Source organism: Sinocyclocheilus rhinocerous, unplaced genomic scaffold (genome assembly GCF_001515625.1).
Source record: "Sinocyclocheilus rhinocerous isolate Xijiao unplaced genomic scaffold, SAMN03320098_v1.1 scaffold926, whole genome shotgun sequence".
Classification (NCBI taxonomy): Eukaryota; Metazoa; Chordata; class Actinopteri; order Cypriniformes; family Cyprinidae; genus Sinocyclocheilus; species Sinocyclocheilus rhinocerous.
In genome coordinates, this window is record NW_015648536.1 from 873,983 (window position 1) to 898,646 (window position 24,664).

Consider the following 24,664-nt stretch of genomic DNA (forward strand, 5'->3'; position numbering starts at 1 on the left):
TGTATGAGGGGCCGTACAAGCCATAATTCATTCTGGCACTCTCACACACTTACATTCACTTACATTCTACATCAGAATGTATGTGTGTGAAAGCAAAAATATATGTATGTGAAAGGAGAATGTAAGTGTGTGAGAGTGCCAGAATGAATTATGGCTTGTACGGCCCCTCATATGTGTATAAATATACATATATATATATATACTTACTTACTGACGTTCAGATTTTGAGCATTTGTGTATGTCAATCCAATGAAGAGGATTTCAGATCTGATAAACCATAATGTGATTGCTAAGGAGAAATTAAGTAGTTACTTAAAACGATGCAAATTAGAAGGGACCTCTGCCTCTTTACTATTGACGTTTCAGCACATCTCGGGGTCACTTTGAACAGTTAGATGCTGTTGCAAGAATCATTATATGGTTGGTTGTTGTGGGAATAAATATTGCAATATTAATGGGCCAGAATGGTTGACTAGTCTGTTAGACAACAAGAACGTTTTAAGAAAGAAATCTTTTTTCTTTTTTGGAAGAGATGCAGCATTTCAGAGAGCATGCTGACAGTGTGCTGTGCTTCAGGGTTCAGTAACAGTAACTGTTGGACTGTCAGCGCACAGAAACCATCTCTGAACAGTTGTCTCTAGATCCATCCCCTTTAAAACACCACTGCTCTAGCCATCAAAGCACCACTTTTTCAACAAATTCGCCACCTTCAACAAAAAAACAGACAATTACTGTTTGATTATAATTGTTTTTTTTTTACCTGCTCCAATGATGGCTACTACATTGTATATTGTTGTTTTTTAATGTCTCACACTGTGTTTTCAACCATTTAATGCACACAGTGAGATTTTTTTTTTTTCCATTTTGTTGCTCCTTGGGGCAATAGCCCCAAAATTAATCAAGTTGTGTATTGATCCTTAACTGGTTTGGTAAATATATTGTCTGTGATGTATTGATCCATAGATCTAGCATGTATAGAGAATATTTGTTCATACAATCTGTTATACAAGTAATTTATTGATTAAAAATAAAATGTGGAAAATCATGCAACAATGTCAATAGCATATTTTAAAAGATAAAACCAAGTTCAAGTTTGTCAATCAATTAAAGAGCACTTGAATTACAATGTCAATCATGGCCTGTTGTAGTTATTAACATATACAAACTAATTAATAAATGTAATTAATAAATATGAAAAAACAGGCATTTTTCAAAAACTACATTATTTTGTGTTCCATAGAAGAAACTTTTGCTCAGAAGAAAGCAGGAAATCTAGTAAATCTCTTTTAAAAAAGCAACTAGTCAAATAGTCATTCAGTCTAACCATTTTTTAAATTATGTAGTTTACTGCATTCCTATAATTACTCTGTAGGTTTTCCAAAATTCACCTTCTGTCATTATGTGGTTAACAAAATAAAGTTTCGCTAATGATCACAAATCTTTAAAGACAGAGCCTGCTGAGATGATGACACAAAATGAATGTTGTTCAGACCACATACAGCACTTATGTCTGCTTTAGCAGAATTGGATGTGATGCTACCCTTAATAAATGAGCAGCTCTCAGCCACTGCGGAAAGGAGTCATGGGAGAGCGGGAAGGCGAAACGCTAACATCTCATTTAATCAAGTGCCTTCTTGAATTGGTTTTCTCCCAAAAATGAACGACACCGGAGAGAAAAAGCAGACCAGAACAGCGTGGTGTATCCTGCCTGTCCCACAGGTTTATTGATCATGAAAGCAGACTGCCTTCACTTCTGAGCTGACTCTACATGGTCCTGTTAGTCAGGGGTAAACAAAGCAAGACAGACGCCTGTGTTTCATGGACACTCTGAGAGACACAGACATTATTCATCATTCCCCAGCTGAGATGTTCCATCGACAGCGTAGTGTGGGGGGAAAAATTCAGCGGCAGGCAAGAAAATCATGACTAAAGACGGCACATAATCCAGCCTGATAGATGAAAATATGAGTATTATGTTAATAGGAGGTGGTCTTTCTCCCTGTTAGAAAGTCAAATTTCCGGCAGGAATATTGACAGCTGACGGGGGATAGTCCTGAGAGACACAGCTGACACGCTTTCATCTGTCACATCATTTTTTACAAAGAAAATACTGTTGACAGCAGAGTGGGAAAGTGGTCGTCACTTAAATTCACACATCTTTGCTTAAATTTTCATGGGTGGGCCCCCTCATCACTGGGCTCTGGTGGGGAATCAGCAGGGACCTGGAAATACAACGTTGAATTGATATCTGTCATAATACAATTATATCAAGATTGTTTGATTAGTGTGTATTCAAAACTAATATACACTGCAATCTATTACTCCAAGTTTCTAATTCATCTACAATTGATTGATTTCCTCAACCTACACAACTTTAAAAATAATGTAGGATCTGATTGTTCTTATTTTGAAAAATAACCTTTGCATTTGAATGCAAAATGCAAGTTATTTAAGCCAAATTTTCAAAAGTCTTTAGTGTCACACGATCCTTCTGAAATAATTCTAAAATGTTAATTTGGTGCTGAAGAAACAATTCTTACTATCATCAATGTTCAAAACAGTTGTGCTGCTTAATATATTTGTGGAATCCGTAATGCATTTTTTCATGATTCTTTGATGAATAGAGAGTAGAGATGAATAGAGTGTTTATTTGAAATCGTAATCTTTTGAAAGTTTTAAGGCAATCTTTTAAAATGTCAAACATTATAAATGTATTTTCTGTTGCTTTTGATCTTTCCTTTCTGATCTTTTCATCAGTCCACGTGTTCCCTGGAAATCCAACCCAGGACTTTGACTGTTGTTAACACCTTGCTCTAGGAGTTGAACTACATTGCAGTCACCCCTAGTGGAATAGTGTGATTTCTACACTTCAGAATCTCATTTGCCTTTTGGCAATGACCAAGATGCTCAGGAGGAGGCTTAACTATGTCAGTAATGTAAAAAAATATGCAGCAGCAGATTTTGGGTCTTCTCGAAGCTTTATTTAGAGTTAGTTAATCCAGTCTGCCTCAGCTGCAACATGTGGCACTGCCATGACACAATTTAAGGGCCAGAAACTGATGGGACGCAGCAACCATTTGAAGCTTTGGCTCAACCAGTATTAGATTTACTAAGCGGAGGCTTCTGCTGCTCTGTGTGCAATGAGGAAAGAACTGAGTGAGCAGCACCAAGACAATACGTGTGCTCCACCAACAAGACATTAAGAATAAGTTGAGGCTAAAATAAATGCACCTCAGATCCTAATAAGACATTTAGATTGGTGACACATAGTTGTGACAGCAGAGAATATGAAAAGCAGTACTCAAGAAGAATCACACTTTTAAGTTCACAATAGCTTCACTTCGATCAACAACATTTGCAAGTCACTTTTAATGCGCTTTGATTTACACTGGTTCCTTTCGTAACACTTCACTAGCTAGACTTAAAGAAAGCTGCTTACATTACATGGCAGCAGCCACGGGGAATGACTTTAGTAGTATTTTAGTGTTTGAGCAGACATAGAACAGAACATGGCACAGCGGAAACAGTGTAATGCTTTGTTCCATGTGATTCCTGCAAAGGCTTCCAGCAATTGATTTGCAGCTTTTGTCTCCCCTGCTGTAGCAGAGCGAGTTTATTTCAGCACCATGGAGAGCGACAACCATTGGAGAACCAGCAAGTGGAGCTGCTGCAGTCATACAGTATTTATTGTATTCCAAGTCAGATTTTCCAGTTTTTGCTTAGGTGAGAATTTGGGCAAGACAGTAAATTAAATTAAAGTACTTATAATAACTAACGGCAGCTTAGCACCTAAACAACCAACGGAACTGAAAGTAAACAAGATTTGTACCTCATTATCCTTTTCCTGAATGACTGGATCTCAAAATAGTTTCAATTGTGACATCAGTGTGACATGCTATACTTTACATTATGCTTGAGCCTAAACTTGAGCTCATATGAATTAACAGACCTAAAATTGTACTTTTAGGGCCAGATTTACTAAACAGGGTAAATTAGTTTTAGAGCGCAATTCCATAAAAGCGCCAATGGGAGGGGAAAATTATGTGTGTGATTTACTGACAATGTGCACATTAAAGAACACAGACGCAGCCAAATCATTTCCATAATGACCAGCGCAATCTACCAAGAGCAGTGCAAATTACCGCCTGCTTTAAGACATGCTTTTTTTGGGCGTTAAATAATGACACAAATACCAGTAATTTGACGTGCACGAACATTAGTAAATCGCGTTGCTTGATTCATTTTAATACTCTCCTCCCATAAATTTAGCGTCTGAAAGGGAAACTCCTACAAAATGCATATTCAAAAAGGTCAGGTGCAAAAATAACTGTGTCCAGGCCTTTTCAGTGCTAATTATTCACTGCGCGTCTTTAGTAAATCCTGACAGTACTATTTTAACGCCAAAAGACGGTTTTGCGATGGTGCAAGTTGTTAGTAAATCTGGCCCTTAGAAATCTATTTGTCATATACAGAAGTACAATGCCCATTCAAACTAGAAGAAGCCTTAGATTTTTGAGACGGATAGATTTAAATGCAAGTCCTTAAAAGAAAATATCTGAAAATCTTAGGAAATTAAGTTGCACTTAAAAAAAAGAAAGAAAATTTGCTAAAACTGCCACTGGTAACCCCACCCAAAATAAATAAATAAATTAAAATATGAATAAATTGAAATATAAATAAAATATATAAACAAATTGATACATAAATTAATTAAAATATATATAAATTAAAGTAACTATAAATAAATAAATACATACAAATAAATTAACTGAAATAATTAGAAATACATACAACGAACAAATGTGTGTGTATTTATTGTATGCACACACATTCATGTAACCAATTTTCTCATTATCAGCAGATATTCAAACAAGGAGCGACAACCCGTTGTGCCCTTGAGTATTTAACCCCAGCTTGCTCCAGGGGGATTGTCCACATAATAAGAGTTGCTTTGAAAAAAAAAAAAAAAAAACATCTGTTAAATGACTACTTGCATTCATTACTAATGTGGACCCTTACTGGATGGGATTCTAAAGGCTGCATTCTTCCTAACAGGTCATTTCTCAACTAACTTACACAACATTGGTATGACCTCCTCCAAATGACTCATCTCATTGTATGCATGTGTGCGTTCTTGAGCTCACAGTGGCAAATATGACACTTTGCTCACGGGGTAGAAGCTTAATAGCACATTAATGTCATCCTCCATCACACGCTCATGTACTCCCCACCCACTCTGCATGGCAGCTCCCTCCAGCATAACTCCAAATAAATAATTATCATAAGAGACCACGGCACAAAGTGCTATTAGAGAGATGAAGGAAAGACTTCCTTCCTAAAATTAAAAAATAAAAAATGAACTGAAAGACATATATATATGCACAAATTCAAGGATGTTTCTGTAATAGCACTATTGTATTCAAGGTTTGAACAATTATAGGTCTTTGAACTGTTATACCACTTTTTCATGTCAACATATTTTTTCTCTTTCATTATGTATACTGCACTCTGTTTGGCAGTTGTACCTAATGAGGTCACTTTCAACACCTTTTTTCTTGCAGCAATATTTTCTTTTCTTTTATTATGACAGTACATTGATGATTTGAAAATAATTATAAATAAACTATATATTAATAATAAACTAATTAATAAAACTTTTTCAGAAAGATGCAGTGGTAACCTTAACATTTTATTTGATGATTTAACATTTGTAAATGGTCTTAAGCAAAAGAGTTGCAAAAATTCTGAAAATCTTTTAGGGCTCATAATTTGTTTAAAAATATAACATATTACACATGATTACACATAATGAATAAATCAGTATATATACAATTATTTAATTTAAGTGTCATGCTTGTGATTTTTTTTCCATGTAAGCTATAGCTTCTGACCTTTAAATCAAAACATACTCATGATTTTATGGCATCAATTACTGCTTTATTTAATCAGAAACATAGTCTAAATATTATTTGTTTATTTTGCTTTCATTTTAAATATCTAAATATTGTAGAAACTTAATTTGCTGTAAAGTTGCTTTGCAATGATTTGTATCGTGAAAAGCGCTGTACAAATAAACTTGAATTGAATTGAATTGAATTTTATTAGAAGTAGGCCAACAGCGCCCCCTAGGAATTAAAACTCCTTACCGAACGGGCATTAGGACCCGGGGGAGGCTGCCGCTGCTGCCACTGCAGGTGCTATTACTGTTTACTCTATCATATACAGAACGCCTCATTCTGTACGTGCATTCTTAATTTAAATGCAGCGATCCAAAACAGTGAATCCAATCACCATTCAGGCAAAACTTTGCTTCAAGAACATATGAGTAAATATATTCCTCTTATTGGCAAGACATATCGGCATAATTTTTCATATAGGGCCGATGCTGATATTTACATTTAAAGCCATTATCGGCCGATTCCGATATTGGTCTGATAATATCGTGCATTCTTAAACAAAACCCAAGCCAATCGCAGTGTGAAACAGTGCAGCCAACCTACAGTGAAAGTGAACAGCATGACACAACTGCATCACTCTCATTATAATCAATTAGGCCACACACTGCAAGAGCGACAAGATATATATATATATGTATATATATGTATATATATATATATATATATATATATAATTTCACATGTTTTGACTGGATGACAGCTCTCAAATGTGATAGAAATGCTACAGTTTTGAGCAGGTAACAACTCTTTCTGTTTGACAGGTGCATGGTGATATTCATGTGGTGAGGAAAACAAATAGCAAAATAAAAAATAATGACTATGACCAAAACCAAGACCAAAATGGTTTGAAGGATTAGTTCACCAATAAAATGAAAATTTGCTGAAAATGTACTCACCGTCATTCCCTCCAAGATGTAGATGAGTTTCTTTCTTCATTGGAACAGATTTTTATAAATTTGGATTTGGATTATTATTAATATGACATCAATATTGATTAAGGACTCTTATTTTGGCCAGAAGTGATGTTTAAAGTTAAAATGCCTCGATTTTTTTTTTATCAGCTGTTTGACTCTCATTCTGACGGCACCCATTCACTGCAGAGAATCTATTGGTGAGCGAGTGACATAATCCTCAATTTCTCTAAATCTGTTCTTATGAAGAAATAAACTTATCTACATCTTGCATAGCCTGAGAGGGAGTACATTTTTGTTTTTAGGTGAACTATGCCTTTAAAATTTAAATGTTAAAACTTTTAAGTGGCAAACAACACAAATTCTATTCTAGTTCCTAGTTAACTCTCACTCATTCAAATCACAATACTCCAGGAACATACTGACTTAATTCCTGACGATAGCAGCCATTAGAATGTGACACTACATGGCAGAGAAGAAACGCATGCAGACACAGTGCCAGAGGAAAGATCTTGTCATTGTTAGTTTGTCACTGCTGCCTGGTCGCCAGGAATCAAGGCCTTCACTTCAGGTATGACGGAGACACAGAGCTCATTATCGGGTCTAGGCAGCATCTGAGCCCCATATAGTGTTTGAAACGTGTCTGGTTCTGCCTCTTTCTATTTGCCTCTAATCTGTAGACAGAAAGCAAAAGCGTCATCAAGTTTTTGGTCACATTCAATAGGATTCTCTCTCCACCGACACCTACAGTACACTATCAGCAGAGACTTCTTTTTTTAACCACAATCCACAGGTTATAATCCTAAATGGAGTAGTCTGTGGGGCTTATTTGTGTGCTGCTGCATAGAAGTTTCAGCTTGTCATTTATCAGTAGAGGACAATAATAAAGGCACAGCGAGCAGCGCGGCAGTCGTTTCTTCCTCCTTTGGCAAAACCGTGATAAATGACTTAGCGGAGGATGATTTTTCATATGATGGTTATGCTCTATAACTGTCCTCATGGGCTGATATTGCAGAGCTTGGAACAAATAAAACCTGAGGTAGTGCTCCAGGATGGGGTTCGACGAACACCTTTGAAAATTTCAGATCTCTTCCCTAGTCAACACTGAAGAATAAAAGGAAAAACATTACAAGCATTTATATATTGTTTCCCAAAGCAGTGTTAATGCTTATGTCGGAAGGAAAGCATGCATCTTGCTGTTTTATCAGTCGCTTTTCAACTCCTGCTGAGCTACAATTCAACCGAGCAAATTATTGAAGCACCAGGGATGCTCAGTAAGTAGAATCATAAACCACATTCATCACCTTAAAGGTTGGATTATTAAGGAATTCAGTACATCAGCAACTGATTTGCTCAGGCAAAAACCGTAAGAGAGCATATAATTAGCTGATGTATTAAACATGTTTCTGTCACTGATTATGGCACTAATGTGCAAAAATATTACACAGCATAGATAAATCCATCCATTCATGGAATTTCGGCAATCATGGAAATCGCAGCAAATTCTCAAGCACCCTCAATCACACTGTTTGCCTACTAGCAGGAATAGATGAAGGCATAAACACTTCGCTTCACATTATTAAAAAAGAGAGAGAGACAAAAAAGAGAGAAAATATAAAAAAATAAAAGAGACCTTTTGGGGTAGGACGTTTTTAAAAGAAGTCTCTTATGCTTACCAAGGTTGCATTTATTTGATCAAAAATTCTGTAAAATAATTTATATTGTGAAACAAAATATTGTGAAATATTTTTAGAATCTTACTAACTTTTGAATGGTAGTATTGCCCGTGTGATCAGGGAAGCTGCTTTGACACAATCCGTATTGTATAAAGCAATATCTAGCTTATTTTTCAACACGGAAGTAAGCCGTTTTCTGTGAATGTGCGAGATTTCTGGTTCATTAGCCACTGTAAGGAAATAACGAGAAGAATAACAAAGTGAAGTAAATGGTAAAACTGTTCGCACTACAAACCAGTGTGTTCATATTTAAAATAATACATTAAAATAAAATGGTAAGACACACCAGCAATATCAAGCAGCAAAATATATATAGCCTTGACGAGCATAAGAGACTCCATTAAAAACAGTACTATATGCTTACATGTGGTCTATAAAACTGACACTAATAGAGGACAGTTTTCAGGATTCTTCTCATTAAATTGTCTAATTTTTAGAGTGTCTTAATATAATGGCTACTGTAGGCATATTAACTGTCATTTCCCACCAAGTCTAAAACAGTCACTGAAAACGGTTTGACAGCCGAAGTGTTTGTACTTATGGAATGAAAGCAGTATGATTGTGTTGTAATAGGATCTTTATCTGCAATAAAACACTGACATTTATGACATGAGTAAATTAATAATAAAGTTAACTTTCTGCCATTACAAACATTTTCTGTCACATCCCTATTGGTGCCTGTACCAATTTGAGAACAGTTTTAGAGAAATATCCATTGATGCACCATGGGAAAACTTTAAATGAATTAGATAAAGATACACATTTGAGCTGATCAACACTGTCACCCATTTGTTTATTTATGAAGGAGAAAATCAGCTATATTTATCAGCTATAAACATGACAGCCCCTTCTGCTGCCCTTCTGTCGACTGTTTTCTGTTCCCAACATAATGAAAAACAAAACTGACTCCATGATCTTAATTTGTTGCCACAATGGCAAACAAAATCCAAAACAATAAAGTAAGAAATTATAAGTCCAACAGATTTGGACTGGTACCTCTCGATCTTCACCTGGTCTAAACTCAAGGGCAATGTGTTGCTGCTTATCTGGATGCCTGGTAAATAAGAGATCTTATCTTCCACTCACGATGACATTGAAGACCCATGCTCTAATCGATACAATCCAATTCTTTGTAGATCTGTGGCTCTGATTAGCGTCCCTCTAATCCAATCCCCGTTTTTGTCATCCATTATGGTGGCATGGTGGGGTGCTATAAAGGATGTCGTTATCGCTGGTTATGAGTTTAGCACTGATGTAAAGCTGGCAATGTGATTGTCCGAACGGAGACTTCCTCTGGCTCTTCTAATTGCAAATCCACTTGGGCCCAGACTGATACATTTCATCGCCTTGGCAACACTGCAGGCAGTGAACCTGGTAATGGGGGAAGTATATTCTCAGGGGAGGAAATTACTGCTTTCCATATTGTAGCTGGACAGAGCAAAAGGGGAGCAGGGAATGGTGAGCAACCTGTCCTAAAAATCTGTTGTAAATCTATTGTACAAAAGATTGTGAGCTAGATAAAGGAACAAAACATTCAGTGGAATGAGGATGTGACATCCAGAACCTATCTTCATTTATGGTCACTGAGCCTGACTTATATTTGTAATGATGATGTGTCCTTGGAGGGCAATAGTATGATGAATCTGTGTGCAAAAATATGTGAAATGCAAATGCTCAAGGGTGCAGAAATAGGGGCAAGAAAACATGTTGCAAAGTCTTTAGCATGTATGTACAGTATCCAGATGAAACTGAGATCAGCAAGCAGATAATCTGTGATAAATCGGTCTGGCAGATCACCAGATGAAATCACCACCTAAATTAGAAGTCACCTCATTCTTTACTGTGGATAAAGGAGACAGGAGAGATGCATGGTGCAGCTTTCCAGACCAATTTCGGAGCATATAATCAATGCAAAAGCAGAAATTGAGACATTTTGAGACGGCCATTCCAGTGATTATATGCTCACTGTAGCGTCCGCTTCAACAATCCAGCACCAACTGAATACATCCATGTCGGAATATGTATTAAAATAAATCTGTTATTAAAGTAATGTTTGTATACATTTGGTTTGGCAATGCATCTACAGAATGTGACAAGTGACAGGCAAGTTTGCCTAAACTTCTCTCTATGACTTTTCCCATACATAGACGGGAAAATAATTTGTTGTGATTTTTCATTTTCCCATTATCATGCCCACAACAATTTCAAAGCACAGCAATCACACAATAATGAACTTCCAGAAGCAATTAAGAGGCTCTTTCTGGCACATAGCCTTTATGTGAGGAAAACACCTATGTGGACTAATCATAGTGTGCTTCTGAGAAGCTGGTGGTTTAGGCTTTTATTTTTTGGTAATACAAAAGCTGAAATTCTCTAATCAATGCACAGTCAAGTGTGTACCTCTGACAGTTCCTGTAAGCCAGCCTAAATTGTGCTGGACATTATTGTAGCTGGCAAGTTGCCAAGGAAACATGAAATGAATGTTACAGAACGTCTCGGTTACGTATGGTAACCCTCGTTCCCTGAAAGAGGGAACGGAGACGTCACGTCGGATGACCGACGAATTGGGATCTCGCTTAGAGAGACCAATCTACTTCGAGTGTAAACTAAACGAGCCAAAACAATATAAGATCTGACTTCACAAGTAGAGTTGGGGAAGGAAAAAAATCGATAGGTGATATTTTGGCTATATTTTGATTCATTTTAATCATATTTTTAGGAAAAGAAAAGATTTTTGGCATATTTTAGCACTGGTCAGTGCACACTCAATTTTTTATATTCAACCAAAATCTAGGCTCAGAACAGGCTAACAAATACAACTGTGCAAATCACCGACACCCAGTGAAGCCGAATGAGAAACAAGTGAGCAAAAACAGCAATACATCACAGTTCTGAATCCAAAAACGAATCTCCATGTTATTGTATCATGACAGATGTTGATATAATATCGCAATGCCAAATCACCCCAACCGTGAACTTATTTATTCATGAGAATATCACAATGAGCATCTAAATCTCTCGTGTAACACAGTCTAACTAGGAAATAACCATCTGTAGTGTGAAGATGGCGATAAATTCTGAAGCAATTTATGGAATAAACTTCTATATAACAGCGAATACAGTTAACAAAATTTACCAACTGGCCAATTTTATCATATTTATTCCTGACTTTTTTAGATAGTATTATCATAATAGAACAAACAAAGAAAAATACAGAGCAGAAAATCTAGAGGAGGCAAAGAGGAAAAGGATCCATTATGGATCTAACAGGTAAAAGATTTAAGTGAATTTGAACTACAGAAGAAACAATAGGCTTGTATGGACATATATAAAATATTTATTGGAAAAAAATGATTAGGTGAACAGCAGCAGCAAGATCATACGTGTCTTACCAGTGTTTTGGTCCATGTACTCTTGTGAGGTATGTTGGTTCTGATGGACCCATTCCCCATTACATTTGAAGAAGATCTGCAAGGCAGGAGTTGCTCGACAGCGCAACTTGATTGGGTTGTTTTTGATTATGTAAGCATCCTCAGGTTCTTGCAGGAAATGAGGTAATGTCCCACCAACTGATGACAGAGAATCAGCAAGGGCGTCACTGACGGTTCCTGTAAAATCAATTAACACATGTAAGAAACGAGCACACTTCTCTAGCACATTTACTCAGAATTTAAACTCATAAAATCTTAATTTTACGGCCATTTGTTAGATCCATGAACACCCCAGATACATCATTCTCAAATTATTTGCTAAAAAAAAAAAAATACTGTGACAATCATATCTAAATGTGGTCTGCATTTAATACAGCTTCAGGTTTGTAAATATGGTGCTTTTCCTCTGGCAATGTTCTGAGCTTCCCATTGATTCTAAACTATGTGCCAAAGAGACAATTCCACTAAAACAATTCAAGCCATTTTCTACTTTAAAAACGCATTAGCTTTGCCTGAGTGCTTTTGTGATGAAAAGAATAAAAGAATTAGCGATGGAAGAGAGTGCGACTGATTACTTTGTGTTTGACTGATGAGCTAAAATGCATCTTAGTGCAGAAAAAACGTGAGAATGCTATTCCTTGGGCCTAGTGTGTTTTATTTTTCTCCATCATTCATTTTAACGGAAGGAAGAATAAAATAGCAGACAGGTCAACAGAGACAGAGAGAAGAGAAATAAGACAGATAAAGAGGTGTAAAGTATGAAGGGAATTAAGAAAGATTTTATTTGGAGATATTCACATGAATACCATTTTAATAATTGTAATTGCCTACACCATCTCTGACACTCTGGAATAAAACACTCCACACATGAGAGACCGGCCATATACTGCGAAGTCTGTCAGATGTGTAAAATCCCATGAAAGCCATTAAACTAGCAGCTAATTCAGCTCTGCCCACTGAAATCTAATAGACTTTCATTTTTCACCACCTCCCACATTTGCTGTCATGTGAAATGAATAAAGAATGTATGCATACACACACACACACACACACACACACTGAAAGCAGTTCACTGCTTTTTTTTTTTAACTCATACTCACTTCATATTCTATTTTATTCTAGAAATCAAAACTTCCTTGATCCTTTGATATATAAGAGGCCATTGTGTTATAAAACATGCTGTAAGTTTCAGAACTCAAAACTTTCTCATTAGTCTAAAAACAGCTTATATTGAAGCCAATCTGCCAAAACAACAGCTTGTGGAATGTGCCACTCTATGATGTAATAGTGTGGCTAAACACCGCCTCCGCAGAAGAAGATCAGCGCCTGCTTCTACATCACTGCCTGTTTAGCCCCGCCCACTAATTCACGCACATAGTGGGTAAGTGACAAGAACGGCAAATGCAGGTCTACGAAGAAACTAAACGATAAACTTTATTTGATGAACTTTATTTTTAATGAAGTTCCAGAAATAGTCAGTAAGAACTCTGTCTTTTGTTCACTTCATTTTACCGTGGATTTGTTTACAAATAAGGCACAATTCGACACAGGATTTTCAGAAAGACTGAAACTAAAAGACGATGCTGTGCCAACTATATTGGATCCGATGTTGCACACACAAGAGTGAGAAACTGTTTTTATTACATGATCGTACTATACTATGTACTGAGTATTTATGCATTTTTAACCTAAATCACAGCAGTGTCCATCTATGGAGGATGTAAGCTGTCAAGCATACACAGCTGTTAGCCAATAGCAGTGGGCGTTTACTTCCAAGTCTACAATCCACCATGCCTATTCAAACAGAGCTTTCTGATGAGGGCGGTCAAAAACAGGACAGAAAATAGCCTACTGCTTCTAAATTATTATGTTTTTTGATGTAAAAATCTTGATAACATAAGTCCACCTCAGAGAACAGTACCAAATCAAAAAGGCAGTTCATGACCCCTTTAAATAAAGTAATACTTTCATTTAGCAAGGATGCATTAAATTGATCAAATGTGGCAGTAAAGAAGACACTTATAATGTTACAAAACTTTCTAATCAAAGATGTTTTCACAAAAATATTAAGCAGCTCAATGGTTTTCCACATTGATGATGATAATAATGAGAAATGTTTCTTGAGCACCAAATCAGCATATTAGACTAATTTCTGAAGGGTCATGTGACACTGAGGACTGGAGTAATGGCTAATGAAAATTCAGCTTTGCCATCACAGGAATAATTGGCATTTTAAATATATAACAATAAAACAGTCATGTAATATTCCACAATGTAACTTCTTACTGTATTTTTGATCAAATAAATGCAGTTTTGGTGGGCATAAAGGACTTTTTAAAAACATGATTACATAATACCCTAAACTGAATCCAAACTTAATTATAACATGAGACAGTACATTTAAAAAATCTCTAATATCAATAACTAATATAGTACAGATACATCATGCTTCCCTAGTGCAAAAAACTTTATAGAAATGAGCAAACTGTCATTGGTAGTGCAGGAAGTGCAGACAGTAACCTGCTATTTCATACAGCTGGATACTACCGCATTGACAGCTACTATAAACTAACAGCAGAGTGACCTGGTGACCTCCAGCAATTTAATTGTCATCACTGTGTACAGCTGCACTCCAAGTATCATCTGTCTATCTTGTTTGTGAAGAAATTTAGTGTTACAATTGCCTCTGGTCTCCCCTACTCAACTGCAATCTTTAGACAAATGCACTGTGATTAAGAGAATAGCACCATTCCCATCATTTTACAGGATTTTCTTGACAAGCTTTTAAGAGGGGCAAAATTGCTGAAGAGTGGGCATGTTCCCTTTCAGTCGGTCACTCTCGACGTCACGTCGGATGACCGACGAATTGGGATCTCGCTTAGAGGGACCAATCTACTTCGAGTGTAAACTAAACGAGCCAATGCACATAGGCATGCGATTATTGCATCCAGCTGCCGCTGATCACAGCGTGAGTATAAGTAGGCAGCAGATGCAGCTTTGACCTCTAATTAAAAATCATTCGTTGTTGAATGCTCTATTTCTGGGTATAGAAAAACAGCTTTCAAGAAGCACCAAAGAAACAAATGTTATCATTCAGAGTTATATTCCCAGGTGTGTGATACCTAGTTCACGGAGAAGTGCATTCTGGGCTGTTTGCAGAATCACCAAGTGGAAAAGCAAAGTCACACTAGGGATGTCAGGAGAATGTCACAGATCACCCCATGGGTAAGGAGGCAAAAGCAGGAAATCTTAGATGCACGATATTACACTGGGTTTCAAAGATCAAGGTACAAAACATGGAGCTCACTCTAAATAATTCAAAATGAAATGTTACTCTGCCTCTGCAGATGTTTGCTAGCAGTCTCACTGTGGACAGGAATTTGTCTTGGTTGCACAGAGCACCACAGATAGACAGATTCCCTGGAAAACAACACAGAATTACATCAGCATATTTAACTTCAGATTCTTCACGGATTCTGGTTATTTTGTCACCTTTGACTAAAATCTCAGCTTCCTCATGTAGAGGGGGCGATAAGACCTTGGGTGACCATCTTTGGTGTAAAAATCAGTTCTCCGCTGTTTTCTCGGTTCAGTATGGGGGCAAAAACAGCGCACAATTTTGGAAAGTATCACAGCTCAACCCTTTTTCTGTTCATTCTATACATAAGCACTTGTTTGCAGCTTCAATCTCAAGCCATCAGGTCACTTCCATTGTGCAAAACCATGAACATCCTCTGTTTTCTACTCCCAAGACAAAGGGAGAAAGAAGGACACAATCCTGCTGTGCAGTGTTGCAGATAGGTGGGTGACAAGATGAAAATTGTATCGTGAGCTGAATACGACGACATCACTTCCCTCTGCTACAGAGGGTCAATGGTAGAAAAGGCAGTCGCAACCTTTTGGACAGAATTCATTATTCTTCCTTATAGATCTTCCAATCTTTAAAGCCCATGTTTAATACATGCATTGCCCTGCTGAATTTGCTTGTTTTCCATTCATGCAAATTTCTGCCCTTAACATTGCATGGTATTTCTCTAATTTGAATTGTAGTATTAGAAGTACAGTTCCCCTATGAGTAGTCTGGTCCTTCCGTAACCAGCAAAAATTCCCAACATCCGTTGCACAAATTTCAGTGATGAATAGAAGGAACAACCTGAAATGACTCCAGATCCATCTGCCATCTGTTGCTGTGAAGAGAGCCTAAACTTTATTTCACCCAAACTGCATTGCAATGAATTAAACATGAATCAGACACAGCATCGTACTAAACTTCAGCAAAAAATATGATGAAATAATAATAACATTTAGAAAATATTTTGAAAGATTTACAAGCCATTAGCAGCAATTATGCAGGAAAGAACAGACAGATGCATATAGGAATTAGTATAATAAAGTAAATGGAACACAAGGTGAAGGTGAAAGCTAATTCTTATCAGTATGTTTATGTTTTTAACCTCTTGCTCTGTTATCTAAATGCAAACCTGTATTGATCTGTACAAAACTGATACCATCAATATATTAGTTCAGCAGAGTGGCTTAAAAATGCCATTTTACATTATGGGCCAATAGGTGAACAAGCAAGATCACTTTGTACTTTGACTTTGTCAGCGTATATATAAGCAATTGCATGACTAGTGACTGCTGCTGGTTCTGTAGTGAAGGAAAAGGCATTTTAAAAAGACAATACACCCATAAATTAAAAATGTCATTATTTACCTATTCACCCTCAATGTTGTTGCTGTCCGGTTTTTTTTCTTCAATGAAAAACAAAATAAATGATTTGTTTAGAAGTAAATTTCAGCCTATTTCTCACACAAAACCTTTGCATGGACTTTGGTGCATTTTTGTCATTTGTATGGGAAAAAACACATGAGGATGGGTAAATAATGTGTAACTATCCCTAGAGTTCATCTTCTAGGATTTAATCCACAACAAGTTCAACAGGAAACCAACAATACATCGACCATCATAAAACACACCCAATTATAAACACCTTCCCATGTGCAAATTCAATGAGGAACAGTAATGAAGTATAAAAGAATGAGAGGGGGCTGTAGAGGTTAATGGGCATGTGCACATCTCTAACTGGGTTTGAGTTCACACTGATTCCCTGAGTGCTAATTGTTGGCCTTATCCTTTTAGCAGTGCCTGCACACTTGCTGCAATAAAAGGTAATGGATAATTGGAACAATCCATGCTCTATAAAAACAGCAGAGCCAATTCTTTCTGCTCCTCCTATGATAGATGAGCATAAACGCAAGTCCTAATGACTCTAACAAGCAAGCCACCAATAAGTCATTCATTTTCTCATTATGCTAGTTAATTTTAATACAGCCTCTGCAATGAAGGTCCACAGCCTGTTCAACAGTTAGCAGACAGAGAAGAGGTAGAGTTATATAATATACTAATCCAGGTGATTCAATTATGTACTTTTCAGTAAAGACTGTAAAAAACTGCATAATGATGTGTGTTTATCACACTCTTACGAAAACTGCAAACCATGAGGTGAGACAGCATCACGCCAGCTCCCTAGAGCTCTAAGTGTTGTTTTTTTAGTGATGTTTATTTTGTGCATTTTTTCACTCTTTCAACTCATCTCTCAGTTCATTACATATATATGATATCCTCTATTATGATTGCTAAATGGCAGCGTTGGCTGTCCCTTGTGAGTTTTAGCATTTAAGAAAGTAATGACTGTTATCTTTCCCTGGTTAGCTGGATTTCTGTTTAAACTAGGGATGCACCGATACCGATACTGGTATCGGGCCCGATACTGAGCTCATGTACTCGTACTCGTACTCGTTAAAATGCCCCGATACCAAACGCCGATACCACACAGCATGTGATAAGCGCCATTTAAACTCTGCCCTATTCTCCATGACATAATCAAGGTTGGGCTTGATTCTTGTTTTAGGCTGATTCATAAAACTCATAATATTTTCCAACCAATTTCTTTATCTTAATTTATTTCATCCACCAAAATAGGCTAATTATCATTAACAATTGTTAAAATACTGTTAAATACGTAATATTCAAGTGTGTGTATGTGTGTGTGTGTGGGTGTAAGCAAATTAGCATATAAGAATGATTTCTGAAAAATCATGTGACACTGAAGACTGGAGATATGGCTGCTAAAATTTAACAAGAATAAATTCTACAAAAATTTCAAAATATGTTAAAAAAATGTTTATTTTAAATTTAAATGTTTCACAATACTACTGTTTGGCTGTATTTTTGATCAGATAAATACATCTTTTAAAAAAGAAAAACAAAATCTTACTAACCCCAAACGTTTGATGGAATATACAGGCATAGCAAAATCCTTTATACATCTATATGTAACCTAAATGTTTCGCAGTGTTTCTTCTGTACAAACATACTCAAAATGTCGATCAATCATGCTTGAATTCAGTCATTATGAGTCAGTGCAACACTAAACCTCTAGTTCTAATAATCTCATAAAGCACATTTCCAAATAGCTCATAATGTGTCATGAATTCCCATGTCAGCTATTTTGGCCTCTCCGGCTTCTTGTAATGAAAGTGCATGGAAAGCAGCTTGGCTTGTGAAAGTGGGTTACATGGAAATGCATTTGACACATCAGTCCTCATCACCAAGCAGCCATTTGATGTAGTTACACATCACTGTTTCAGCACATGCACCAAAAGCTCCTGCCCTTTAAACCATGTGCTTTACTTTCACACCCAAGCCTCTCATGGATTTCTGAAGAGGGTTTGACACGAGAGGAAGAGAGTGTGTGTACAAGTGAGCATGTGGGGGTTACATGGCGAGCACTCTGTTGGATTTCAGCAAGTTGAGAATTTTAAGGCAGAAGTGTCAGAAAGTGTCAAGATAATCCCAGCTAAGGTGAAGGGATGAGAGTGAGAGAAAGGGAAAGAAAGTGTGAGAGAGAGGATGTGAGAAAGTTGGAAAGGGAGAGAGGCTTTTGGGTTATAAATGATGTCTCAAATATCCCTCCTTCTCTTCACTCAATCACGCACATGCACACGCTTTCTGCAGGGAGCAAGGAAAATACGGAAAGGGTTTTGCTACCTTTGATTAACAATTAAGAAAAAAATATATTACTATTAAAATGATTAAACCATACTAAAATGAGTAAAGATTTTAGAATCACTTACTGAAGCCCTACATTTTTTTTTACTTAAATTTAACCTATAATTAAAAATTGCACATGATCTTCTTAAATAGTGTTATTATGGTTCTATAACATACAACAAAAATACAATATTGGTATATTTTAAAGAACACCTATTATGCAAAATTTGCAAAATTGATGTCACATTTTACAGGTCCCGCCTTGAGTGAGCCGCACACAATCTACCATGTTTATCTTCACGCTAGAGCATTTAAAAGCAGCATTCAAGTAAGAAATGTCTTATTATTAGAGCTACAGAAATTATTCAAGAAAAGTGAGTGACATTATGGTTTTATTTTATTGTTTGGGTCATGTTAACAGAATAGACAGGAATATAGGTATATTACGCTGCTGTTACTTAATACACAGATCTGATATAAACATGTGATTTCTTTCCCAGCTGACTACCTTCACAGATATTACCAACAGTTTTTTGTAACTTATGTGTGTTTATAACATAAATGTGTGTGTATCTGACTGTTCAAGCGCAACAAGACATGAAAGAGAACATCTAAACATTAGTTTAGTACTTACATGCCGTGTGACAGCTGCTTTCTGTGTGCATGCTTCGGATGCGTGCGCTCAGAAAAGCGTATATCATAACTTTAAACTGATATGGCTTTAAAATGCATGATTTCAACTTGATAGACATGATAATCAAAACCAAACAGATGTTATTTGATAGAGTATCTGAGGTATGAGCTGTAAAGGCACAGCCCTCTTCTGAAAAAGTGGGCAGGAAACAGCAGCTCGTATGCATTTAAAAAAGACATGCACGAAAACATCATAATGGTTCTATTTCCACTCAAAATAGGCATTTTCAAAATGTTATCAAATCATCTGTGGGGTATTTTGAACTGAAACTTCACAGACACATTCTGGGGACATCTGAGACTTATATTACATATTGCAAAAAGGGGTACAATAGGTGCCCTTTAAACTTTTCAGCTAGTCTTCACTGATACAGCAGTGATGTAAATTAAATCTAGGCATAAGGTGAAAATAAGGTAGTTACACACAGAAACTGCATTGAATTATGAGTAAACTATACCTTTAAAATATAAGCATACATTTAATTTTAGGCGATTTTTTGGCAGTAGGTTGTGCTGTTCCCAAACTTGCTCAGGTCTGGACGAAAATGACAAATCCAAGATGCCTTGTCATTCCCAAACGGCACCCTCACGATCAAATTCGTTGACGCGCTACATGGGAAGGGCTTGGTAAAACTAAAATCTTAACTGACAAGATCAGACAAATGCTGTAGGGCAGTGTTTCTCAACCAGTGGGTCGCGACCCACTAGTGGGGCGAGGATCATTCCGTAGGGGGTCGCGGGACTTTCTCTGTGTTCTCGGTGTTACACCGGCACAGTAAGTGCGCTTCACAAAAGGCTCATTGAAACATGTCGCATGTTGAATCATTATTGCCGTAACTTTCTAACGCTGTTTCTAAACTGTCCTATCACAATAACTGATCCTTTTTCAGTAGACCCAAGTGATGTGGATGTTGTACTCCCCATTAATTTGCAAACGCAGTTAGTGGAACTTGCATCTGACGGCAGCCTGCAGCTTGCTTTTCGCAAGACAGACCTGAGCTCCTTCTGGATTCAAACCAGACACGAATATCCAGAACTTGCAGATCGTGCAACGAAGTTTCTCTTACCATTTAGCACTACATATCTTTGCGAGTCGGGATTTTCAACAGTGACTGCAACGAAAACAAAAAGCAGGAATAGGCTGACAACAGCTAGTTTGTGTGCGACACTACGAGTGACCCTTTCCCCAATTCCACCGCATCTGGATATCATCATTTCAGAGCGGCAGTCTCAAATGTCACATTAACGTGAGTTAATAAATAAATAAAATTAAATAAATAAATCAGTTTGCCTCATAGTCTGTCTAATTATTGAAAGTGTTTGTGTGTTTTTGTGAAATTAATTATAATAAGCATATACGGTGTAGCCTAGGTCTAAAGAGGCATTTCAGTTATTTATTTATTTCCAGCCTTAGTGGGTCGTATGACTGGCATACAAAAAAAAAGTGGGTCGCAGTAGGCAAAAGGTTGAGAAACCCTGCTGTAGGGCATGTCAAAAGGTATGTATTTGACAAATTTCAAAACTGAGAAAATCTAGCTGGGCAGACATTGACCATAGCTATAGTAGTTGGGTGAAAATCCCACCAATCAGGGAAAAAGTTATCTTTTTTGCTTTGATATTTGCTAAAATACATACATTAAAGTGTCCACATCAGGAGATAAAGATCAGGGTTGGGAAATACTTATGGAAGACTTCATCTTGAATCATCTTGTTTTGAAAACAGAGATCTTGTTATAATGAATGAATTGAGGGACCCAGTGGATACTCTCATTATTTGATGAAGATCTTTAGAGCACATGACATTTCAAGTTACTCTATGTATCTAAGCTCAACAAACTTTCTGACTTATTAACATTAAGGAAATATGCTTTCATGGCAATTAACATCACACTCATGCTGAGATGGTGATCCTCTCATAGATGAGAGACACTCCATTTCCATTTTGATAAGTATCAACATTTTCAGCTGGTTTCTGGCCAGGCCGTGACAAGCTCTATAATTTCAACATCTTAGGAAACAGAACTATAATTATCAAAAGCACTGCAGCCAAACTAAACAGTACAAATTTACAAGAGTTAAACTGAGCAAAAGATGGAACGGACCACTAATGTCCACCAAAAAGAATTTATCAGCTCAGCCAGGGACTTCAGAAAGGACTGTCTAACTTCTGATGCAATTTCATCTGTGAGTTGGGAAGATAAGTGAGTGTAACAGTTCTGTCAAACAGCTACTGTCCTGCATCCTTCACTAATGTGACAAGGAGCAAAAAGGTTGCCACTGCAATAAGATGACTGCGATGAGCATATGGACCTTGTGGACGAAGCTGACATGCTGTCTCTGTAAGTTACTGACTGTAAAAGCAGGAAGTTGTGGAATGCTACTTGGATGTCACTGTCTTCACCACGTACATGTATAGAAAGCAGCAGCCAAATGACAGGATGAACTTTCCAGTACCTGTTGGTGAAGGTACATGTTTGGTGAAGGGCATGATATGTTTTAATGAAGGACAGAGACTTAGAGGCTGATAGGAAGAGACAAACCAGGCTCAGCTCTTGAAAACTCTACAACTCAAATGACCAAGACAAATGCCTGCTCGCTTCTAATACAGATTCTGATGACAAAAAACAAAAAACAAAAACATTTAGGCCTAACTTATATAGCTTGTAATGTCTAGAGGCTCTCGTACTGTATAATGACAGCAGACCCTTCTCAGCCGCTCCAGCAACGGATGCAACCCGAAAAATGATCAGTATGGATTTTGATTAATAATGAATAATCCAGTAAACGGCTATTGGCAAAAGCAATCAATCGGTCAACCTCTGTATCTTACTACAACATCAGCGCCAAAAGTAAAATAAAATTGTACTTTCCAAAACATTCACCTTCGCTATTCCTCTGTGGTGAAGCTTTTTGAAGCTGACTCATTTTTAAACTAAACAACAACAATCTGTTAATTTACAACTGCATTATATTTGATGGAAGTGACAGAGTAAGTGAAAATGTGAGCAAGACAAGGACTGTTGCATAAATAAACAGCTTCATAATGAGTCTTTATATACTGCATGAATGTTCCACTACCATTCAAATTGTCAAACATAATTTTTCTTTGAAAAATACAAAATAACAAAATGTATAATAACAAAATATTTAACCCAATAATAATGACTTTTTTAATCATACACACACAAACATGTATGTGACCCTGGACCACAAAAACAGTCTTAAGTCGCTTGGGTATATTTTTAGCAATAGCCAAAAAAACATTGTATGGGTCAAAATTATCGATTTTTCTTTCATGCCAAAAATCATTAGGATATTCAGTAAAGATCATGTTCCATGAAGATATTTTGTAAATTTCCTACTGTAAATATATCAAAACTTTATATTTTATTAGTAATATGCATTGCTAAGGACTTCATTTGGACAACTTTGAAGGCAATTTTCTCAGTATTTTGATTTTTTTGCACCCTCAGATTCCAGATATTCAAATAGTTGTATCTCGGCCAAATATTGGAAAGCTTATTTATTCAGCTTTCAGATGATGTATAAATCTCAATTTAAAATTTCAATCACCAAAATTGATCCTTATGACTGTTTCACATATGCAAATCAAAATATTTTCAAGGACCAACTCAAACTTGCTTAACTACCTTTGGTTTGCAATTGCTGCTTTAAAGTGTGGCTCTGCATGTTATGCAATAGGTTAAACTACCAATCACTTAGAAGCCATTTCAAGTTGTAGAAGTACAACCCACAGGAACCACAAGCAGCTCTACACATTCAAATGAGCCTGGCAGACAACATTTCCTCCACAGAATGGGTTTAGAACTCGTTTTGTCACTTGAAGATCTTTGTAGAAGGAGTTTTTGTTTTAGTTCCAGTTTTGGCTCACTAAAAGATGTGGGCTGCATGTTAAGGAAGTTGTTTCACTAGCTCAACGTATGGTCAAAAGTGTGAAAAGCAGCCAGTACTTGAAGCTCACACAAAAGCATTCTCCTTCACTCACTTGTTTTCTCTCTCTCCACTTAACAGATCTGACTCTATTCTCAATTCCACACATTCAGCACTCCGGTCACACTTTTTCATTGTTGGGCATTCATTACAGGTGTCATTTTACCTTATCAGCAACATTAGCTCTCAGATTTGTCTGCAGTGACAGAGAGGAGGTTGCTGGCTCCCTCAGCCCATCTCACATTTACCTTAGATGGCACTGATGCCCATCTGCTCTCCAGACGCTAGAAGCCATCAAAACAGGCTAGCAGAAGAGATCTGGGACAAAAAGCTCTGCTGCATCAACAATCCTCACAGTTAAGCCAGGGTTGGGTGTGCCTTTAGTGGCTAAAACAATAATATCAAGAACATGCCACTACTCGCTTTTTGTACCTTGCCATCTACGGTGCCACTAATGATGTCTGTTGTGGATATCAGACTTTTGCGATTCAGAAATGGCTGTTTTAAACATCTTTAAGGGCTTTGTATTGTCTGTGAGCTTGTTAAAGGGTTAGTTTACCCAAAAATGAAAATTAGCCTGTGTTTTACTCACCCTCGAGGCATCCTAGGTGTATATGACTTTCTTCTTTCAGACGAATCCAGTCTGAGTTATATTAAAAATTGTCCTGGCTATTCCAAGCACCATCATTGCAGTCAGCGGGTGTTTCTGTTGAACAGTCCACAAGACGCCAAATAAAGCGCGCGCATCCATAATAAAAACGTGCCTCACACGGCTCCGGGGGGTAAATAAAGGCCTCCTGTAGCGAATCCATGCGTTCTCATAAGAAAAATATCCATATTTCAAACGTAATAAACACTTTTCTCTCACTTCCGGTATCTGTCATATGCGGAAGCTGTACCGGCGGATGACGTAGGACGTCGGCGTTGCG

At 37.0% G+C, this 24,664-nt stretch overlaps 1 protein-coding gene across 5 annotated transcripts in view; it reads right to left on the reverse strand.

Moving 5' to 3' along the window:
* unc5db (unc-5 netrin receptor Db) overlaps window positions 1-24,664 on the reverse strand; it is a 119,816-nt gene that overhangs the window by 43,047 nt on the left and 52,105 nt on the right. For all 5 annotated transcript variants that reach the window (XM_016514514.1, XM_016514515.1, XM_016514512.1 and 2 more), the window contains exon 2: window positions 11,997-12,212. In XM_016514514.1, the coding sequence (XP_016370000.1) occupies window positions 11,997-12,212 (216 nt within the window). The remainder of the gene's footprint in view (window positions 1-11,996; window positions 12,213-24,664) is intronic.